Source organism: Phocoena phocoena, chromosome 7 (assembly GCF_963924675.1).
Source record: "Phocoena phocoena chromosome 7, mPhoPho1.1, whole genome shotgun sequence".
NCBI classification, from domain to species: Eukaryota; Metazoa; Chordata; class Mammalia; order Artiodactyla; family Phocoenidae; genus Phocoena; species Phocoena phocoena.
Window position 1 is genome coordinate 76,934,949 of NC_089225.1, and position 19,084 is coordinate 76,954,032.

The 19,084-nt window shown below is 33.6% G+C and overlaps 1 protein-coding gene across 1 annotated transcript in view; it reads right to left on the reverse strand.

The window, feature by feature from the left end:
- Window positions 1-12,754: 12,754 nt before the first annotated feature.
- PGAP1 (post-GPI attachment to proteins inositol deacylase 1) overlaps window positions 12,755-19,084 on the reverse strand; it is a 66,270-nt gene continuing 59,940 nt past the window's right edge. Inside the window, exons 22-27 of the mRNA XM_065880432.1 lie at window positions 18,435-18,632; window positions 17,412-17,547; window positions 16,087-16,137; window positions 15,422-15,609; window positions 13,961-14,065; window positions 12,755-12,893 (exon numbers count right to left, since the gene is read on the reverse strand). Of these exons, the coding sequence (XP_065736504.1) occupies window positions 12,755-12,893; window positions 13,961-14,065; window positions 15,422-15,609; window positions 16,087-16,137; window positions 17,412-17,547; window positions 18,435-18,632 (817 nt within the window). The remainder of the gene's footprint in view (window positions 12,894-13,960; window positions 14,066-15,421; window positions 15,610-16,086; window positions 16,138-17,411; window positions 17,548-18,434; window positions 18,633-19,084) is intronic.

Consider the following 19,084-nt stretch of genomic DNA (forward strand, 5'->3'; position numbering starts at 1 on the left):
GCTCTTCCTCCCCTTGCCTCCTGTTTGGTGGAGCCACACGCTTACATTCTATGGGAAGATGAAACCTGGAGCCGTCTGTTTACCTTCGAAAAGACTGTAAAACATTTGTGAACAAAGGCTTTACTTCCTCTCTCAGGAGGGGAAGAGGGCAGCATGTAGCTTATATAAACTCCCAGATTTATAATTTCAGAGTTCCTTCCCTGTGGTGCAGAACAAAACAGAAAACCCCATTTGAACATTCAGGGTTCACCTGGCCCCCCTCACACTGCCCCAAGGGGGAAGAAGGGGGCAAGGGGAACTGCCGTGGTTATTGCTTTAAGTAATAATTTTTGGTTCCTGATCCAGAAACCTCATTTTTTTGCTTTCAGGATAATATAAATATAGCTATTAAAACCTATCAAAGACAATCTCAAAGGCTTACAAAAATATATTCTAAACTAAGTTTCTTCAGAAGGGGGTTGTGTACATTCTAAGTGGTGTGCAAGGCAACATGTTGGGATGTGGGAGGAAAACGATTCATCTTCATGTTTTTAATCTAACAAATTAGTGTACCAGCATTTTATACATGAATTGATACCAATGCCCTTACTCAGCCTTCTTCATAGCTGATAGAGCGTGAGATATATTCTGAGAGAAGAGTGGGAATTCTACAGTTTGTTGGAGGATGACAGGGCACCCCACTAGTTTTCTTCATTCACTTGTTTAAGCATATTGTTACATGGTAACATCTATGAGCCAGTTAAAATCCATGCATTATATTAAGTATTTATCACATTATCTAGTTTTAATTAACATAACTATCACAAAATGAATAAGCAGCTTAAAAATATCTTACAAGACACTACTCCTTACAATAAAATTTGAAAATAATACCATTAATGCAAATCAACAAAAGAAAATTTACCAGTGTCTACACTTCTACTCTTTTGTCAGGCTCATTAAGCATTAAAAACAACAGGGACTTCCCTGGTGGTCCAGTGGTAAAGAATCCGCCTTCCAATGCAGGGGACGCGGGTTAGATCCCTGGTCAGGGAACTGAGATCCCATGTGCCACGGGACAACTCAGCCCACGGGCCACAACTACCGAGCTTGCGTGCCTCAACTAGAGCCCACGCACTCTGGAACCAGTGCACCACAACTACAGAGCCCATGCGCCCTGGAGCCTGCCCACCACAACTACAGAAGAGAAAACCCGCATGCCACAACTAGAGAGAAGCTCACGTGCCGCAGTGAAAGATCCCGCATGCTTCAACTAAGACCCAACACAGCCAAAAATAGATAAATAAATAAATCTTAAAAAAAGAATTAAAAACAATAATTTAACCACATCTGGTAAGTTATTCCTCTATTAAAATTACATATATTACTATATACAATAAAATTATATGTAAAAGTTACATATAATTAAAGTTTACATATTATTATAGTAGTAGTATGTTTATGGGGGTAAAGTTCAAACTTTTTTAATGATAAGGGTGTGCAATCAAAAAAGTTTGGAGATCACTGTCCAAAACAATCATATTTCCTTTTTCAGTACTGTGTGGATCTGTAATTTATATATGTAACTAAACCTTTTTTTTATTCTACTTAAAAATTAGCTAGAACAAAGGTTTTTTAAGTGCAGTGACTGTTACACATTCCTAGTTTAAAATACAACTATATCGCACACTTTGGTTTTCTAAAAAGAGTAAACCAAGTTCCTTTCTTAACTAAATTCCTTTTTTTCCAGTAGGTCAAACGTTTTATAGAAAGGTTTTCTTCCTCTCTCCTCCATCCCAATCTTGTATCACTTTCTTAAGGGCAACCAACCATCTCTGCAATGTCTACCACATAAAATACTGTTATTTTCTGTAAGCCAGGGAACAAAAAGAGTGTGAATCATGAAGTTTCCTCTTCAAACACCTTCTAACTAAATATCTGCAATTCCAGAGTAAAAAGGCCTTTATTGTTTCAGTCAAATCTTACACTCCAGTCCCTAGATCATTCTAGCTGTTTTTCTCAACCTTCTATAATTCTTTCTTGATCAGAATGGCACAAATACTAAGGGTAAAAAGCATAATGATTGAATCTTTTTTAGCATGTGAACATACCTTATAGAACTATTTGATACTGAAGGATAGGCTGATTTACATACATGGATATTCAAATGAGCACACAACTGCAAAACCTGAAGATTTCCATTTACACAGTATACTACGATTTAAGCACATCTAGGAAGTCTAATGAAACTCAATTCTTTCTCCAAACATATTCAAGAGAAAAGCAAATCACCAGAAGCATTTTTAAAATTTCAATTTTAATATTTTATGTAATGTTGTTTGAGTTGATCATTACTCTTGACCTATACCCAGTATGAACTTATATCTATTAAGTACAGTAAAATGTTTCCATTCACTTGATAAGGTAAACTAGTCTACTATTCCTTAATTTCAGGCCATATCCAAGTTCTAACTGTTGAAAAGAAACAAGAAAGAAAACAATCTCTAAACTAATTATAATCTCTCTCTCTCACACACACACACACACACACACACACACACACACACACACACTAACCCAGGGATGGGAGACTGTTTTCATCTCCAAGGGTTGTTTAAAATTCAGTCCAAGAATTGAGGGGCTTTTCTTTCCCTGAAATATTTTATATTTATCAGCTATTTCAATTAAAACTATGGAATAATATTATTTAAGCACAGCAATTATGAAAAAGACTTTAGTTCCCTAATATTGCATGGTAGGCATACTTCTAAAATGGCCCCCAAGAGTCTCACTCTCTAGTGTATACACCTTGTATCACCCATGCCTCTTGAGTGTGAGCGGACAATGTGTATATGGGAATATGATGTTACCTTATATGGCAAAAAGGATTCTGCAGGTATAATTAAGGTTGGCCTTGAGTTAATCAAAAGAGAAACTATCTAAAGTGGATCTGAGCTAACAAGAGACTTCTAAATCTGGGTCTAAAGGTCAGAGACAAAGGAAGTTTAAGAGATTCAAAATGTGAGAGAATTCTCCTGCTGGTCTTGAAGGAGTAAACCAAACTTTAGTGGAGGGCTACACAGCAGGGAAAGACACAGGGAGCTAAGAAGTTGACAGCCAGCAAGAAAACAGGAACCTCCACCTGTAACAACCTGAATGAGTCTCAGATGGGACTGCAGTCCTGTTACCTTGATTCCAGAAGTGTGATTCTGAGCAGAGAACCCAGCTGGTCTGTGCCCAGACTTCTGACCTACAGAACTGTGAGTAAATAAATAGGTGTTGTTTTAAGCTGTTAAATTTGTAATCTATCTATCTACCTACCTACCTATCTGTCTATCTTACAGAAAGAAAGTGAAGATGAAGTGGGAATTGATTAAAGAAAAACTAGTGGGAAAGGCCTATGAGGCTTTCATGCTGTACACTCTAGTGGCCTCCACGTTGGGTGGTTTCAAGATAATCCTCTAAGTATCCAAGGAAAATATCAATATTAAAGCTTCTAGTTGTATATTTCTCATCTTTAAACATTTACCCTTTGGGGTATATTTAATAATATACACAATGTTAACACATGCAGATAATTTATAAATGTTCATAGATTTAGAGATGCTAGTTAAAATAATTTAGAAAACACTGTTCTAATCAATGTGTAAGAAGACACTAACCCCTCAAAAGATGTCCTACCCCATTTGACTCCTGTCATCCATTCTATAATAAAGTTTAGATCTATACTAAATTCTCAAATTATGTAGTGTCACTTTAGTATCTTGTAATCCTAAAGACAGCCTTTCTAGTTGCTTCTAGAGTTCTAACAAGTTAAATTTTATTGACTAAAGCAATGTTTGAGGCAGTTGTTAAAACAGAATCCCAGGTCTCCTCCCCACAGACCAAATTTAGTACTTCTAAGATGACCAGGGAATCTGTTTTCAAAAAATGTCTAAATTATTCTCACGTAATTTGGGAAATGGGGCACACAAGAATATATATTAAGTTAGCATAAAAAAAGTGGAAAGCATGGTCTCTGGGAGAAACATGACTGTGCAATTCTTTAAAATAGAACGTGAACCATAAAATGTCCATACAAATGCATATGGGAAGCTACAAGATATCAAGTTGGGAAATACTAGAAATTATCTTGCTTCCAATATTTACCTGTGATGTATCTTGTTTATCATGTCCCATGCTTAGGCGTTCCAACTTCTGCAATGCTAGACATGCTATAAAGAAATCATTTTAAGGGTTTTTCCTGAGATGGTATTGTGGAGTATGTGAACTGGTAAGCAATTCTGCACCACGTGTTCTTGTTCACCAAATTTATTGTTGAACATTCCGAACACCAGATTATGACAGATAAAAAAGAAAGCACCAAAAATTGCTACACATTAATACCTGAGTAGAGACTGAAGGCAAATATTCATCTATTAAACCCTACACCATAATGTTGAAACACAGATAAAAACATTCACAACACTCTACAGAGTACAATAAATAGCACTTTTTTGTGCATTACAACCAGTTAAATGTAATAAAGTTAATTATACCATAAAAAAATACACACAAAATTACACATAAATGTATTTAGTATACCATACATTGTACAAAGTACTGGAGAAGATCATGCATGTTTAAAAAGAAAAATCTGCAAGGTGACAATCATTTTTCAGTATATACTATAGGACAAATTGTTTTTACTGTTAAGTATAATTACTATGCACTGCATTTTCTGGATGAGAGTAAAATTACTGATTTGCAAATAAATGATTACTGAGTCTGTCTCAGTAAAACACATAGTTTGTCCTCTATAAACTTTTAACTATAATATAGAAACTGATGCGAGTTGACAGCCATGTATTTTATTGTATTACATACACTTCCCTAAACTATTTCCATCTCAATTTGACCATGCTTTAAGGAAAGACATGTTTTCTTTTTACATGCTTTTAGAGAAACCTATATTTTTGTCTTTGATGGGAGGCAGTGGAGGTGAAATGAGAAGAAAGAAAAGTGTGGAGTTTATGTTCAAAATTGAAATGGAAAAATATACAAAAAACTTCTGAGATGCCACACAGAGATGTGGGCATCTTTTGGCCGAGACCATGAATGTCCTATGAATGGAATAATTTGTTTTGATAGAAATTGTATGTTATTTTAAATAAGCACAGTAAAAATGTCAGTCTTTACATTAAAAGAAAAACCCACAAAAATCTGAAGCCAGTTCTCTCTTGATACCTTAAAAATAATTAGGAAGGAAAAAGTAAAAGAGAAAATGTTTAAAAATATACATGAATGTGAGTTTATATTTAACTACTGAGAAATTATTATTGACTAAATTAACTTTATCTGATACACAAATACAAGCCTCAATAATCTGAGGAACAATAAGTACAGGTTTTAGGGAAGAATTCATGTTTTTGATAGAGTATTCACTAAAAAGACAAAAAGTTACATTTGAAGATTAATTTTTCCAAGTGTAATAAGTTCAGAAGTGCCAGCACCTTCTCCTAAAATAAATTTATTTTCAGAAAATTTAACCAAACTTGATTTTCTACACCTATGAAGTGTAAATCAGTTTTAATCTGAAATGGGAACTGTGGAAATTAAAGGAGGCCTCTAGAGCAATAGTTCAGCAGATACTAAGGGAAATACTGATCAACTTTTATTTAAAATTTTTACTTCACAAACCTCAAAGAAAAGAATTTGGGGCCAATTTGAGAAGACCACACATAATAAATATATAGTTATAAAATTGCAGAGCATTCCTTCATCATTTTAAGGCACAGTCTGTTTTATCCCAAACAACTATAAGTTCAAGGTCACAGTGAAAATATGCATTCAATTTTGGTCTGGTTTCTCATGGGTATGTTGCTACATTTATAGTTAGTCATAAGTTTAAGAAATGGTAATACAATCACTTCAAAATAATATATCTAAGTCATTTTTACAGTTTTAAAAATGTAAATACACAATACAATTTCCTAATATATATACACTAAAAATTGGATTTTTCTGCTTCCATAGTGGAGGCAGAGAAGATTATTTCTACCAATATTCCAACAAATACATTATCTGCTTATGTAGAAAGCATAGTTATGTTAAATACAGGCATCTCCTACTTAGGATAAAATTATTCAACAAAAAGGACAAACTCATTCCAAAAATAATGTTCACTGAATTTTAAGGTCTTGTATATCATCTTTTTATTAATAGCATCCATGTCCCTACCAGAGAGTTGGATAAACGGTAACTAAATCAAGGCCAAACATTTTAATGTTTGGCTTTCTCTTTTGTCTCTTTACTTCCAAGGCTACTTATGCAAACTACATCAACATGACTGGGCAGAGAAACAGTTAAGTGACATTAAATTATGAGAAAAACCATAATATGAGGGACTGAAATTCCCTCTGAAAATTTCTGTAGGAGAGAAATTAAAGAATGTCAACCATATAAACACAACAGTTTCTGAATCTATCATATTTCTGCTTTCTCTCATGAGTACACTACCACATCAATGTTAACATTTTAGCATTAACATCTTGTTCTTATATTTTCCTTTAAGATGCATTTTACAATGTTTATTTCCTTGTATTATGTTTAGTTCTAGTGGATAATTCTCGCCTATGAAACATGTGACTGTATAGAGGGACTGAATGGAAACACATAGAAAACAATAGAAATTCCACAATAAACTTTCTATTACATAAATGGGAGATACCTGTACTAAAAATGATCTGTGCAACGGAATTTAAAGTTTTACAGAATGAATCTGAAGGAAGATTACCTAAATGATTTCTTCAACTAATTACTGAAAGATCATTATTGGGTAAACTAACTTTCACTCAATAAAACCAGAAAACACTATTCCAGAAATCAGAAAAAATATAATACACTATGCTCTAAGCTTTACATATTTTGAAAGAAAAATTAGGATATGGAATATGTTTTGATGATGTGTATTTAATATAAGTCCTAGAAGAAAAATACTGAAAAGCTTATTTTTGCTTTAATCCCAATATCGTAAGAAAAGTTCATTGGCACAAATATCTGGAGGTATTTTACAGTTTCATTTAGCTTTGGTTGCAAAGTGTGTTTTTGCTAACCATATGAAAACAGTTCTATTTTCCAATGTAGAGTTTTATGCTAAAAAAATTCAAACGCATCTTTTTTTTCCTAAAAAAGGGATGTAAAAAGTCCAATATGAAACAAAACAAGTGCAACATGAAATACAAAATATGCCTAACACTTAGGCTTTTGAACAGTTAATAGTTCTATGCTTTGTCTATAAATTTTTACTAGTAACATTTCTACTATATAAATACTAAAAACCAAGATAATACTGAAAAAAATAGTATATGAACCTTACAAAAATGGTTAGGTTTAGATTTCCTAAACTAAGATTAATGTTCCAATATGCAAACAAATTTACACTAATAAAACTACATCAACAGATACAGTTTTTCATAAGTGTTCAAAGTTACAATGTACAGAATGAGTACAGAATAAATCTGACTCACATATATCAAGTCCTATACAAAGTCATCAGAAGTTAACTGGTTACTTGGTATTTTAAAACATAGTCATTTTTGGCAATGTAATATGCCAAACACTTTTAGAAAGTACTGTATTTGATTTAAAAATTTTCAACTACAGACAATGTAATCAAGATGTAGCTCAGAATATCACCTAATTTTGAAAGCAACATTACCAATTCAGGGGTACTGTTACATTTCTACTGTAAATTAAATAACAGTTTATTCTCACTATTTGCAAATTTTATTCCATTCTTAAGACTAAGTTATTAATTATAAAATTCAGTCGTCTGTATTCATAATATAATTTATTTATCAAAAATGTGAATTCTTGAGCATTTAAGAGTATACATACTTGGATTTGGATTACAGGTCTGACTTTTCTTTCCTATTATCCTTATTAAAAGTAAAAAATGGGGCTTCCCTGGTGGCACAGTGGTTGAGAGTCCGCCTGCCGATGCAGGGGACATGGGTTCGTGCCCCGGTCCGGGAAGATCCTACATTCCGCAGAGCGGCTGGGCCCGTGAGCCATGGCCGCTGAGCCTGCGCGTCCGGAGCCTGTGCTCCACAACGGGAGAGGCCACATCAGTGAGAGGCCCGCGTACCGCAAAAAAAAAAAAAAAAAAAAAAAAAGTAAAGAATGTAAGTAGCCTCATAAACTTTCTATTTCCTCAGGCTGTTAAAATATATTGTGAAATAATGCATGATTAATAATGTGTAAGTGAAAGTTCATTATAGAACTTGAAATGTTCTTTGTTCAAAAAGACAAATAAAATTTCAGCTCCCAATCTTCTTACTATTTTGTAATAGTATTTTCTACATTTACCTTATGTGGCAAGAAGTTTTCTGTCTGAGTCTAATTTCATAATACAAAGATACTTTTATTGCTTCCTTTTTCCTGGGGAGTGCTATACTCTCCAAATTGACCCCCCCCCCAAAAAAAAACTACACAAGGTAACTTGTTTCCTGTAATTTCACAAATCTAAAACACAGAGAAGGGCTTCCCTGGTGGCGCAGTGGTTAAGAATCCGCCTGCCAATGCAGGGGACAGAGGTTCGATCCCTAGTCCGGGAAGATCCCACATGCCGCAGAGCAACTAAGCCCGTGTGCCACAACTACTGAGCCTGCGCTCTAGAGCCTGTGAGCCACAACTACTGAAGCCTGCGTGCCTAGAGCCCATGAGCCACAAGTACTGAAGCCTGTGTGCCTAGAGCCCGTGCTCTGCAACAAGAGAAGTCACTGCAATGAGAAGCCCATGCACCGCAACAGAGAGTAGCCCCCACTCGCTGCAACTACAGAAAGCCCACACACAGCAACAAAGACACAACGCAACCAAAAACAAAACAAATTTATAAAAATAAAACACAGAGAAAAAAGTGATGATGAAAAATAATCAACAAATGCCTTAGTCGTAGAAGGTCTCAACACATTAAAAAAAATTTTCCCAACTGATTTTCATAACAAGTTCCTAAAAAATTGCAAATGCAGCACTGTAAGGTTCTGCACTAAACCTCATAATAAAGCAAAGATACTACAGTAATTTAGACCCAACGCTTAAGATGAAAATACAGGCTAATTGAATTGTCTGGGGATTTGGGAATCAACAGCCCTAGTTTATCTCATCATCTTTGTGTTTACCCTATTTCCCCAGAGCTCTCAAGAATAAACTGAAAATTGAGTTTTACCTTTTACTGAGTTTTATTTCCCTCGACCACCTTCTGTAAGAGATGCTAATAAGCAGTGAGGTAAAAAGAATACACTATGCTATAAGTGAAAAGTCTGAAGAGCTTAGAAAAGAATGGGAACTAGATAATGAACAAATCAGACAATCTGCCTCATGTAAGTATGTGTGTGTGGCGGAAATGTGTACCATCTGCATGAGTGACAAGATAATCAACAACAAACATTTACTAGGCCTACTATAGTTCTTTGTTTCTTTTCCTTACTGTATAATCATGCAGATATTATAGTGTAGTTCAAACAAGAAAACGTATTCCATTATATACATCTGAATTTATCTGAGCAAAATATGAAAAAAAAATTAAAGATTAATTAACACATGATCAATATATATATTGAAGAGACTCAAAATCAGTGTTAACCAGGCACAAATATTGTGTTTTTTTAGGACTACTGTTTTAAATACTTTCATTCTGGTGACAACCAAGAAAAGAGCTAGCAGAACCTGTCTAATTTCCAACATGAAAAAGATAAAGAAAAGAGAGCATTAATGATTTCTATCATATTATCTGTTCCAAATTATAATAGTAGTAACTCCAGAGGACTCTTCAGAGACACTGAAAGTACTCAGTTTGTCCTGTCCAGTCTATATTTGGTCTAGGTATCAACAATAGGATCCAGGAGTAATTTTTTTAAGTTCAAAACTTATTCAAAACTCAAAAAAAAAATCTAAATAAAAATGTCATAACAATAGAGCTCAGAAGTTTGCTAAATTAGATAATCCCTAACTGCCAATGAACAATTTCATTTTCGGTAACATTTCTGATAAACCTGTGCTGTTTTGCCAGCTAATAATATAGATTGTAGGCATGGTTGAAATAATGTGAATTTAAAGACAAAGGACTTTCCTTTTCTCAAGTGATAGAAACATCAGTTTTGTTAATCTTCAGACAGAGCCTACTTTCTCATCTCTGGTAGTTATTTGGTTTTAAAGTACATTAGGACTTGATGAAGACTCTGTCAAAATGTGTGTGTGTGTATACATATACTTATTTTTTTTTTTTTTTTTTTTTTTGCGGTACGCGGGCCTTTCACTGCTGTGGCCTCTCCCGTTGCAGAGCACAGGCTCCGGATGTGCAGGCCCAGCGGCCGTAGCTCACGGGCCCAGCCGCTCCGCGGCATGCGGGATCCTCCCGGACCGGGGCACGAACCCGTGTTCCCTGCATTGGCAGGCGGACTCTCAACCACTAAGCCACCAGGGAAGCCCACATATACTTATAATATTAAATATATGTAAAAAAAAAACCCAAACTACTGCTGTTTATAACATGTTTAATGAGAATCCTTTTTGTAGTCCTAAAATAAAATATTTTGTTGGAACAAATAAGACTTTAGGACTTGATGATAATGACACTCACATGAAATTATTTTCATGGAAACTAATGTGCCTAGTCTGCTGCTTTAAAAAGCTAATGAACTACTCACAAATGAGAAATTTAAGCTTGTTACGTTTTATTCATGAGCAGGAATGACTAAACAAGGAGACTTTAGATCATCTAAACACATTGATTATGGCTGTCAATAGAAGATTCAAATTAATGAATTTTCTTAAGTTCTGTATATGGACCTAAGTTCAAATTCAGAAATAGTTAAATGACATATTTAACCTGTAACTTGAAATATAACTACATATGGGTGAAAACTTGAAGTACAACACCATATGTACAAAAGTTGTTATGAGTATATGTATAAGCTAAACCTAGGCAGATGTGTCCTTGTTTAAATACATATGTGGTATGCATGGGAAAGTACATATATAACCTGGTAAGTTCTCTTTCCTTCCAGGTTTCAACACACAAGTATTCTGTATTTTATCCCTTTTCCTGCTTCTATCAAACAAACAAGAGCCTGGTATGCCTGCCATGTCTACTATGAGGTTATCACTTACCTTTAATGATCTCAGTAAGTGAAAATATGAATACTGAACATGAAGCTGGGAAAGACAACAATGGAATCAAACAGACTTAAAACTCTCATAGATGATAGCAAGACCATCTTCAACTGATGATGAAACAGCAAGAACCCGAAGAACAAATGAGAAAAGAAGTGAGGTAACCCTCTACAGGCAGTAAAGTGGGAGTAACCTTCTAATAGGCAGTAACAGCTGAGAGGCTGTAATGGAATCCAGATGCAATGGCACGTAAAATGAACCTGGTACTCTAGGACATCCCTGGACACTAACAAGGACACAAGTTCACAGATACAACTGTGGAGCTACTGGGACTTAAGGACTACACTTGCAAGGTTTTGGGTATTTACAGCATACACATCTAAAGGAAGGGCTCTATCACTCAGGTATACCCCAGCATTCAGTTAATCCTATCTTAAGGCAAAGATACCTAGCTCCATTACCTACTTCCAAAAAGTGAGCTGAAATCTGAAATGAAATATAAATATTACTCTCTATCTGTCAAATAGTAATCACCTTGGTAAATTAAGATTCCACTATTAAACCTAGTGGCTAAACAACTTATTCAGGAATTCATTGTTTATACTTATGCTATTAATGGGGTAACAGTTTTTCCACTGTTATTCCATTAATAGTATAATTTTATACATTAAATGTGGTACTGCACTTCATCATGCTGATTTTCTTTCCATAGTAGATAAAAACTGTGCAAATGTAGAGCTTTTCTGACCACTGGAATTTAGTTATTTTAACAATCCACCATGACCCAAGGCACTTTTGACAACCATGGGGTCAGTGAATTGAATAAAATGGTACAGACTGAATGACTGAACTGCTCCAATGCCTATAAGTAAATATCTATGAAAATTTTCTTCCAATTTAGCAATACATCTCTTCAGTAGTCTCCTGATATTCACTAAGAATACAAAATAAGATTCTTATTTGAAAAGAACCAAGAAAATTTCATTGAGTTTTGAATTTGAATTACGTTTCCATTCATCAATCTTGCTGGTTACCAAGAAAACATGTCTCCTTAGAATTTAAAGTTGTATTTTCATAGGTGTAAGAAAACAAAAGATCTACTTTGTTCACTATGGCTGCCAAAAACTGACTAAAGACTGTGGCTATTTCATTTCTGAGAAAGCAAACAGTTTAAATTTCATTAATCTTTTAAGACTTATTTTTCAACATGTATACTGTAGCAAATACAAAGTAACCCACTGTTCAGAAGAAAGTTTCATGAAATGAGAATACGTAAGGTGAGGATACAAACAGTGCTACATTTACTGAGTGTTTAGGAGAAGATCTTGGTATGGCCAGTCAAGCAGACTAGCTGATATGCAGAGTCCTCAAAGACAGAGGCTACCATATCCTTTTACTGATTTTTCATAATGACTAGTACACAGATGTCATACCACAAAACAAAACCATGCTTCAACTACTTTCCTCAAGCATTACAAAACTAATTTCCTATTTTCAACATTGTAAAAATAGACTTGTCTTCTCCAAAGGATCTTGCTGCCCACACTGATGGATCTGTGTGTTCCCTCTTATTACTGGACCTAAAGGCATAACTGATCTTTATCATTCCTTAAATCCAATCTTACATAAAGTTGCATAATGCATGGAGTAAAAGAGGAATGAAGACAAAGCATGGAACCCTGTATAAGTGTGCTGACCCAAAAGCAATCACACCAACAGCCAGAGGAAGTGGAAACTGTGAAGTAGTCTTCAACAATTTACTGTGAAGAGACAGAAATACACATTATAATGTAACATATATTGTGAGCAAAAACTGAACATGTCAATCTTTTATACAGTTTTGAGAAAGTGTTCTAAGTGATTTTAGATAAAGTAATTTTTCGTATAATGAATTTAACTGTCCAAAAAATTTTAAAAGATCAATACAAGTCAATTTTGGCTAGAAAAGAGAAAAATATTCTAGTAAGTAAATAACCAGTTTTGTTTATTCTTTTAAATTTTAACCACAGAAAAGTACTAGTTGGACTTTTATTCAGCAATGCTACCTCTAGAGATTTATCCTAATAAGAAAAAAATCAATGTTTACTAAGATATAGCTACAGAAATATTTATTTTCACCCTATTTAATATCAGCAGAAAACTTCAACCAAATAAAAAAGGAAACATCTTTAATTCCTAATAGGAGCATGTAAGATAAGATACTATTTTTAAAAGAAAAATACTATCAGGAAAGGCTATCACCTTTTTACTCTGAAAACAGAGAAACTGAGGGGTTAAGAAACTTACCTAAGGACACAGAGCCTTAGATTGAAACCCCAGATCTGCCTGACTTTAGAATATCTGCAGCTATCTGCCAGAATCAACTGAAAAGGCTCCCAGAGCAAACAAGCAGTCAATGAAAAGTAAAGTTTTATTATGGAAAATTTTAAACATATACATAAGTAGATTAACAGTATAATGAACCTCATGGACCCATCAACCAGCTTCAAAAATTATCAAGTCATGGCCAATCTTACTTTACCTATATTACTGTCCACTTCCACTCCTCCTGTATTTTTTGGAAGCAAACCTTAGATATCATATCTTTCAAGGGTTAACTTTTTAAAGAAAAAAATGATTATATCCTAACAAATAAAATGCATAATTAAGGACACAAATATAATACATTTCCATATAAACTGTATTTGCACATAAACCATAATTACTATTATAGCTTTACCTTCAGGAACAGTCCAAGTAATTAGGAATGAAAGACATGTTTCAGACATGAAAGTATGATAAAGACCAGGAACAGATGTGAGGAAAAAAAAAGATTAAAATACTATACCTTGATTTTATTGAAGCAGTGTAAGTATTTCCAAGAACTGCCATAGTTGGAATAAGGATAAATGCCAAAGGTTTACACGGATCAGGATTAAGTTTAAAGTAATATCTATGTCAAAAAGAAAAAAATAAAACATAAATCAACAAAGCATTGCCAATCATTTTAAATTCTCAGAATCAATCAATTAAATACACTTCAGAACGTTCCTATAGCGATATGGATATAAGAGAGCTCTAAACAGCTCAAGAAATCATTGATAAATAAATTTTGCTCTACATCTTTTTTTACCGCTGTGGCCTCTCCCATTGTGGAGCACAGGCTCCGGACGCGCAGGCCCAGTGTCCATAGCTCACGGGTCCAGCCGCTCCGCGGCATGCAGGATCCTCCTGGACTGGGGCACGAACCCGTGTCCCCTGCATTGGCAGGCGCACTCCCAACCACTGCGTCACCAGGGAAGCCCTCTACATCATCTTTATACTCAAGTTTTTATATGGAGAATTATGTTCAGAAACTACTAAAGGAAATGAAAATGTCCCATCTGGAAGCACTTCCTTTTTACAATAAGTATATGCCTGAAGGGTCATATATAAATAATATTTTATAAAACAAATTATTTAAAACATATTTAAACTGCTCTATTTTAAAAAAGATGAAAAAAATGAAGGTTTATATAAAGTAACTGTCTACAGCCTTCTAGAATCATAAATTTGTGCTCCTCAAGTAATTTTCTCCCCAAATCTGTGGACAAAAATTTGCAACTTGATTAATATAAGGGACAAAGGAAGGATATTAATATCTGGTGACCTGTGATTTAATTTACTGAACTTATTTTGATTCAGCCAACTTAAAAAAAAAAAAACTTCCAGTATTTAGATAATCTGAAAGTTTTACATCATTTCTAAAAACTGTATTAAGCAGGAATTAACTATTAACTGGATAACGTGGTTTTTTCAAAGACAATTTACCAATAATTAAATATTCTAGAAATAACCTTAGAGAGCATTTTTAGGCTCTCATTTAACCTAGGACACTTATCAGGTAACAAAGCAAATGACAGTTTTCTAGTAAAACAGCTGATCATTTATTTTAGTTCAACGTATAGGACACATCAGAAAAGTACACACTTCCTTCATTATTTCTATTATTTTAAATGTAATCATTTTTCTTCCCCTCAAATCTAAGAAAATATAAAATTGATCGTGAATTGAAAAATATATAAAGCACTAGCATTATGAATACTATAAGTCAGCAAAATAAAGCACATTTTTCACATATTTCTAGACTCAAAGAAGGTTAAAGAAAATACAATCCCTCCCCTTTTGGGCAGATTTTGGGAAAGTTTATATTCTCACGGAAAAGAAGAAAATGTGAAATGTTATGAAACATTAGGAATCCTGCAAGTCTCTACTTACAGATATTTATAGTTTGAACCACATAAATTATAATTATATAAATAAAACACACCTAAGATTCTTCAGCCAATAAATTAAAGATGGCATGCTGAGTAATACAATCCATGTTAATAAGTTAATCACGGTACTGTGCATGCGAAGACTATCTTCAGCATCACTGGCAGATAAACGGAGCTGGTATACTGTAGAGTCTTTATGGTGATTGGATTTCTTTTCACTTCTTCTAGAGTGTTTGGGGTTCTACAAAGCAATAAAATAAAAATATCAAGATATTAAGTAAAATTTAAGTTTATTATTTTATTTAGAATCATACTCAATTATCTAACAGCTAAATAAATACATCTTTCCATTACCAAATTGATATAAAATACTGAATTATCTTGTTTGAAAGTATTTTAAAGCAGTTATCAGTTATAAAATTTTCATTCCTTTGACTTATTTCCACCGCTAAGAATATATCCCCTTAAGTAATTACTTGAAATAAAATTTAAAAGATAATTGTGATAAAAACAACTTAAGGACTGACAAAGATCAAATTAAATGACAATCTAAGTCTTATTTTAATATTCATTAGGCTCGCTTTTCTTAAAGTTATTTAAATTCATAAAACCTTTTAAATACTGTAAAGTTCTAACCTTTTTTTACAAAAATAAACTTTTATATTTTTCCATGTTCTTTCATACTAAAGTGATATAGCGTTTTGAAAATAAAACTTACCACAGTCTGGCTATTTTTAAAAGTTGTTAAGCTGGCTTGCAGATGAACAATCTATGAAAAAGAAAAGACTTTAATTTTACTTTTATTTTGAGACAAAAAACATAACCATTTTTACTGAAATTGAGAAGCACTGTAATTTGAAATTTTAAAAACCTAAATAAATAAAAACTCATTTAAACACTTAAACACATTCTTTTAGAAAAGATAAATAATAACTACATGTGCTTGCTATCATGGATTAAAAAACAAACAAAATAATACAAAATTCCAGAGTATGTTGGGGCCAGGATATAATGCTATATCTTCCACACTGTGTGAGCTTATGCTTGAATGGTGCCTTGCTATCGCAACTTAAAGTGTCATGTGAGTCAAAAATTTGATTATATTCAGCATAGTATGAAGAGTTTAACATGTGTTATAGAATCTACATCTTTGAAAATCTGGAACTCAATTATATAGGGTGGTGAAATGTTTACAAGAACCTGAGAAAGTCTATGCATTTACTAGGTTTGCTTAAGTATTTGAGAAAGTTCTGCTAATTGTGTCAGTTGTTTGAAATATCCAGTTAAAAAAACTAAAAATATTATATTTATAAATCAAATTAATTTATATTTGTAAATCAAAATAATTCTAAATAGTTTTTTCTGATGGACATATTTTTCCTTTGTAAACTGAAAGTAATCTATAATGTGCATGTATTAGTGTTAAATGCAGACGCAAATAAACTTTTGTTAAAAAAAGGAAAAAATTATTATCCTTTCCAGTATCAACTGTCTCTACATAAGATTAATGTGGAGAACATGCAGTTGTATAAGGTAGATTTTCCTGAAAAGCTGTCAGCCTTCTTAGAAGTGTTTTTCATTTCCTCAGTAAAATTGTCAGCTTAATTTTATTGTGTCTTGTGATTCTTCAGCAACATTTGTAACATTCTACATTATTTCAGCATGATTGACAGCCTGATCCCACTGACATAACTTTTTGTTTTGTCTATTATCCACATTGAAAGGGAGGTATGAATAAAAACCGTTCTAGTAAAATGTTTTTTAAAAAGTTAACATTACTTGCCAGAGCATCAAGCAATATGGAACAGATTATATCTCCTCCCTTCCCTTTGTTTTTAACAAAGAAACCCACTCAGATTAGTAACTTCAGTTCTACAGTTAACTATATATATTTGAAATAGCTAAGATGTTAAAAAAAACTTTACATGTAGGCCTGTTATATAACAGCAGTGATCAAAAAAAATTTTTTAACAACACCCATGGGAAAGTCTATGCCTGTCTGATACAAAGCTCAGGCCTTCTGACTTTACTGATTTGACGTACCTTAAACACATAGTAAAGATAAGTAAGAAGGATGGCAAATGCTCCACAAGTTGCCCAGCTAACTATGATCAAAACAACTGTCAAAATGGGCAAGTCTGGTGATATTATCTTCATATCTTTAGGAAGTTCAGAGGGCCTGGAATAACAAGAGTAAAGCTTTCAAAAGCATATTAACAGTTACCTACACAGTCGCATATAAGCAGAAAACAATACAGTGCTCTGCCAGGCTCTCCTTATTAATGTGCAAGTGAGGGGTGACACATATTTTAAAATTCTTTTATACATTGTGATAGTTTCTCTTGCATTTATATATACCATGGGTAATACGTGTACTAAAAAAGAAAAAGTATTATTAAAGATAATTATTAATTATAGGCCCTGTGCCATACAATTCCAATCTTGATAGGAAGAGAAATACTTTTGTTCTTAAAGTCTTGAGGTCACTCAGACATGTGATGGTGTTAATGTCAGAAGCACCTCAGAAGGGTGGAGGAAGAAGCATCATACCATAATCCCCTCTGTGACAGTAAATCACATAACATGGCTGGTGAGGAAATGGAAACTAGATCACTGGTTTACCAAAAGCGCATACCAGCAACTTCAAACTGTCCTGGGATCATAATAAACCTCTAGGCAATGTTTTTGGAGCTCTTATACATTTCATCAAATCTGATCCTAAATACCAAGATTGGAATCTCAGGTTTGATTGAAAATCAACATATAAAAGCATTGCCAGAGAAACACTTTGCAACAGTGAAATTTAAAAATACTTGTGTAATCTGTCCAACTTTTTTGATTAACTCTTGAGCACTATGGTCAAAATCAAATGTAGCATTTAACTTGAAATAAACGGTAACCTATGACAAAAACATAAGTTTGAACACTAACTCCATGTTTTGCTAGTTATACATTTTTCCTCAGAAATTATAGTTTAGTGAAAGCAAGTTAATTTTAAGGTTCCCTATCAGAATACAGTTTTTTTCTTAAGAGCAATAAGAAAGGTTTTCGTCATTCATTCTTTACCTTTTCAAAGTCAGCCACAATGAAGAAAGGAGTCTCACAGATGTAGAAGAGAGTAGGCCACCCCAGTAGGCAGTACATGTTCCAAACAGAAAAAGAATCAAAGATACAAGGGGGAAACACATACTCTGACTAGTTAAAACGATGGCATCTAATTCTGGTAACAATAACATATCCCAAAATTCTTTAAACCATTTGTATCTGTGGATAAAAGAAAACATACAAAAAATAAAAGCAAATAATACAATAAAAGCAAAAAAACCCCGACAACTCTCATTAAAGAATTTAATATTTGAAGTGTTTGACCATTCACTACAGTCCCCAGAGTACCATGATATTTCATTTATAATTATACTGAAAAAACAAACTTCAATTCCTGGTAGGAAACTACTGAGTCTAGTGATCTTCAAGGATCTGAGTCTCAAGTCTCAATGCAGCTTTACTGCTCTCATTGATCCTTGTAATGAAGTAATAACTGGTCTTTTTTTTAAGTTAGAAAGCCAATAGCTAGTTATAAAGACAGAAGAAAAGACATCTAAGTAATGGTTTTTAACCAAACAAAAACAAAACCAAAACCTGAATAAATTAAGAATGCGATGTTAAGTAGGGTAGAGAGATCTAAAATATACTTTGTATGGGAAGTAATAAAAAGT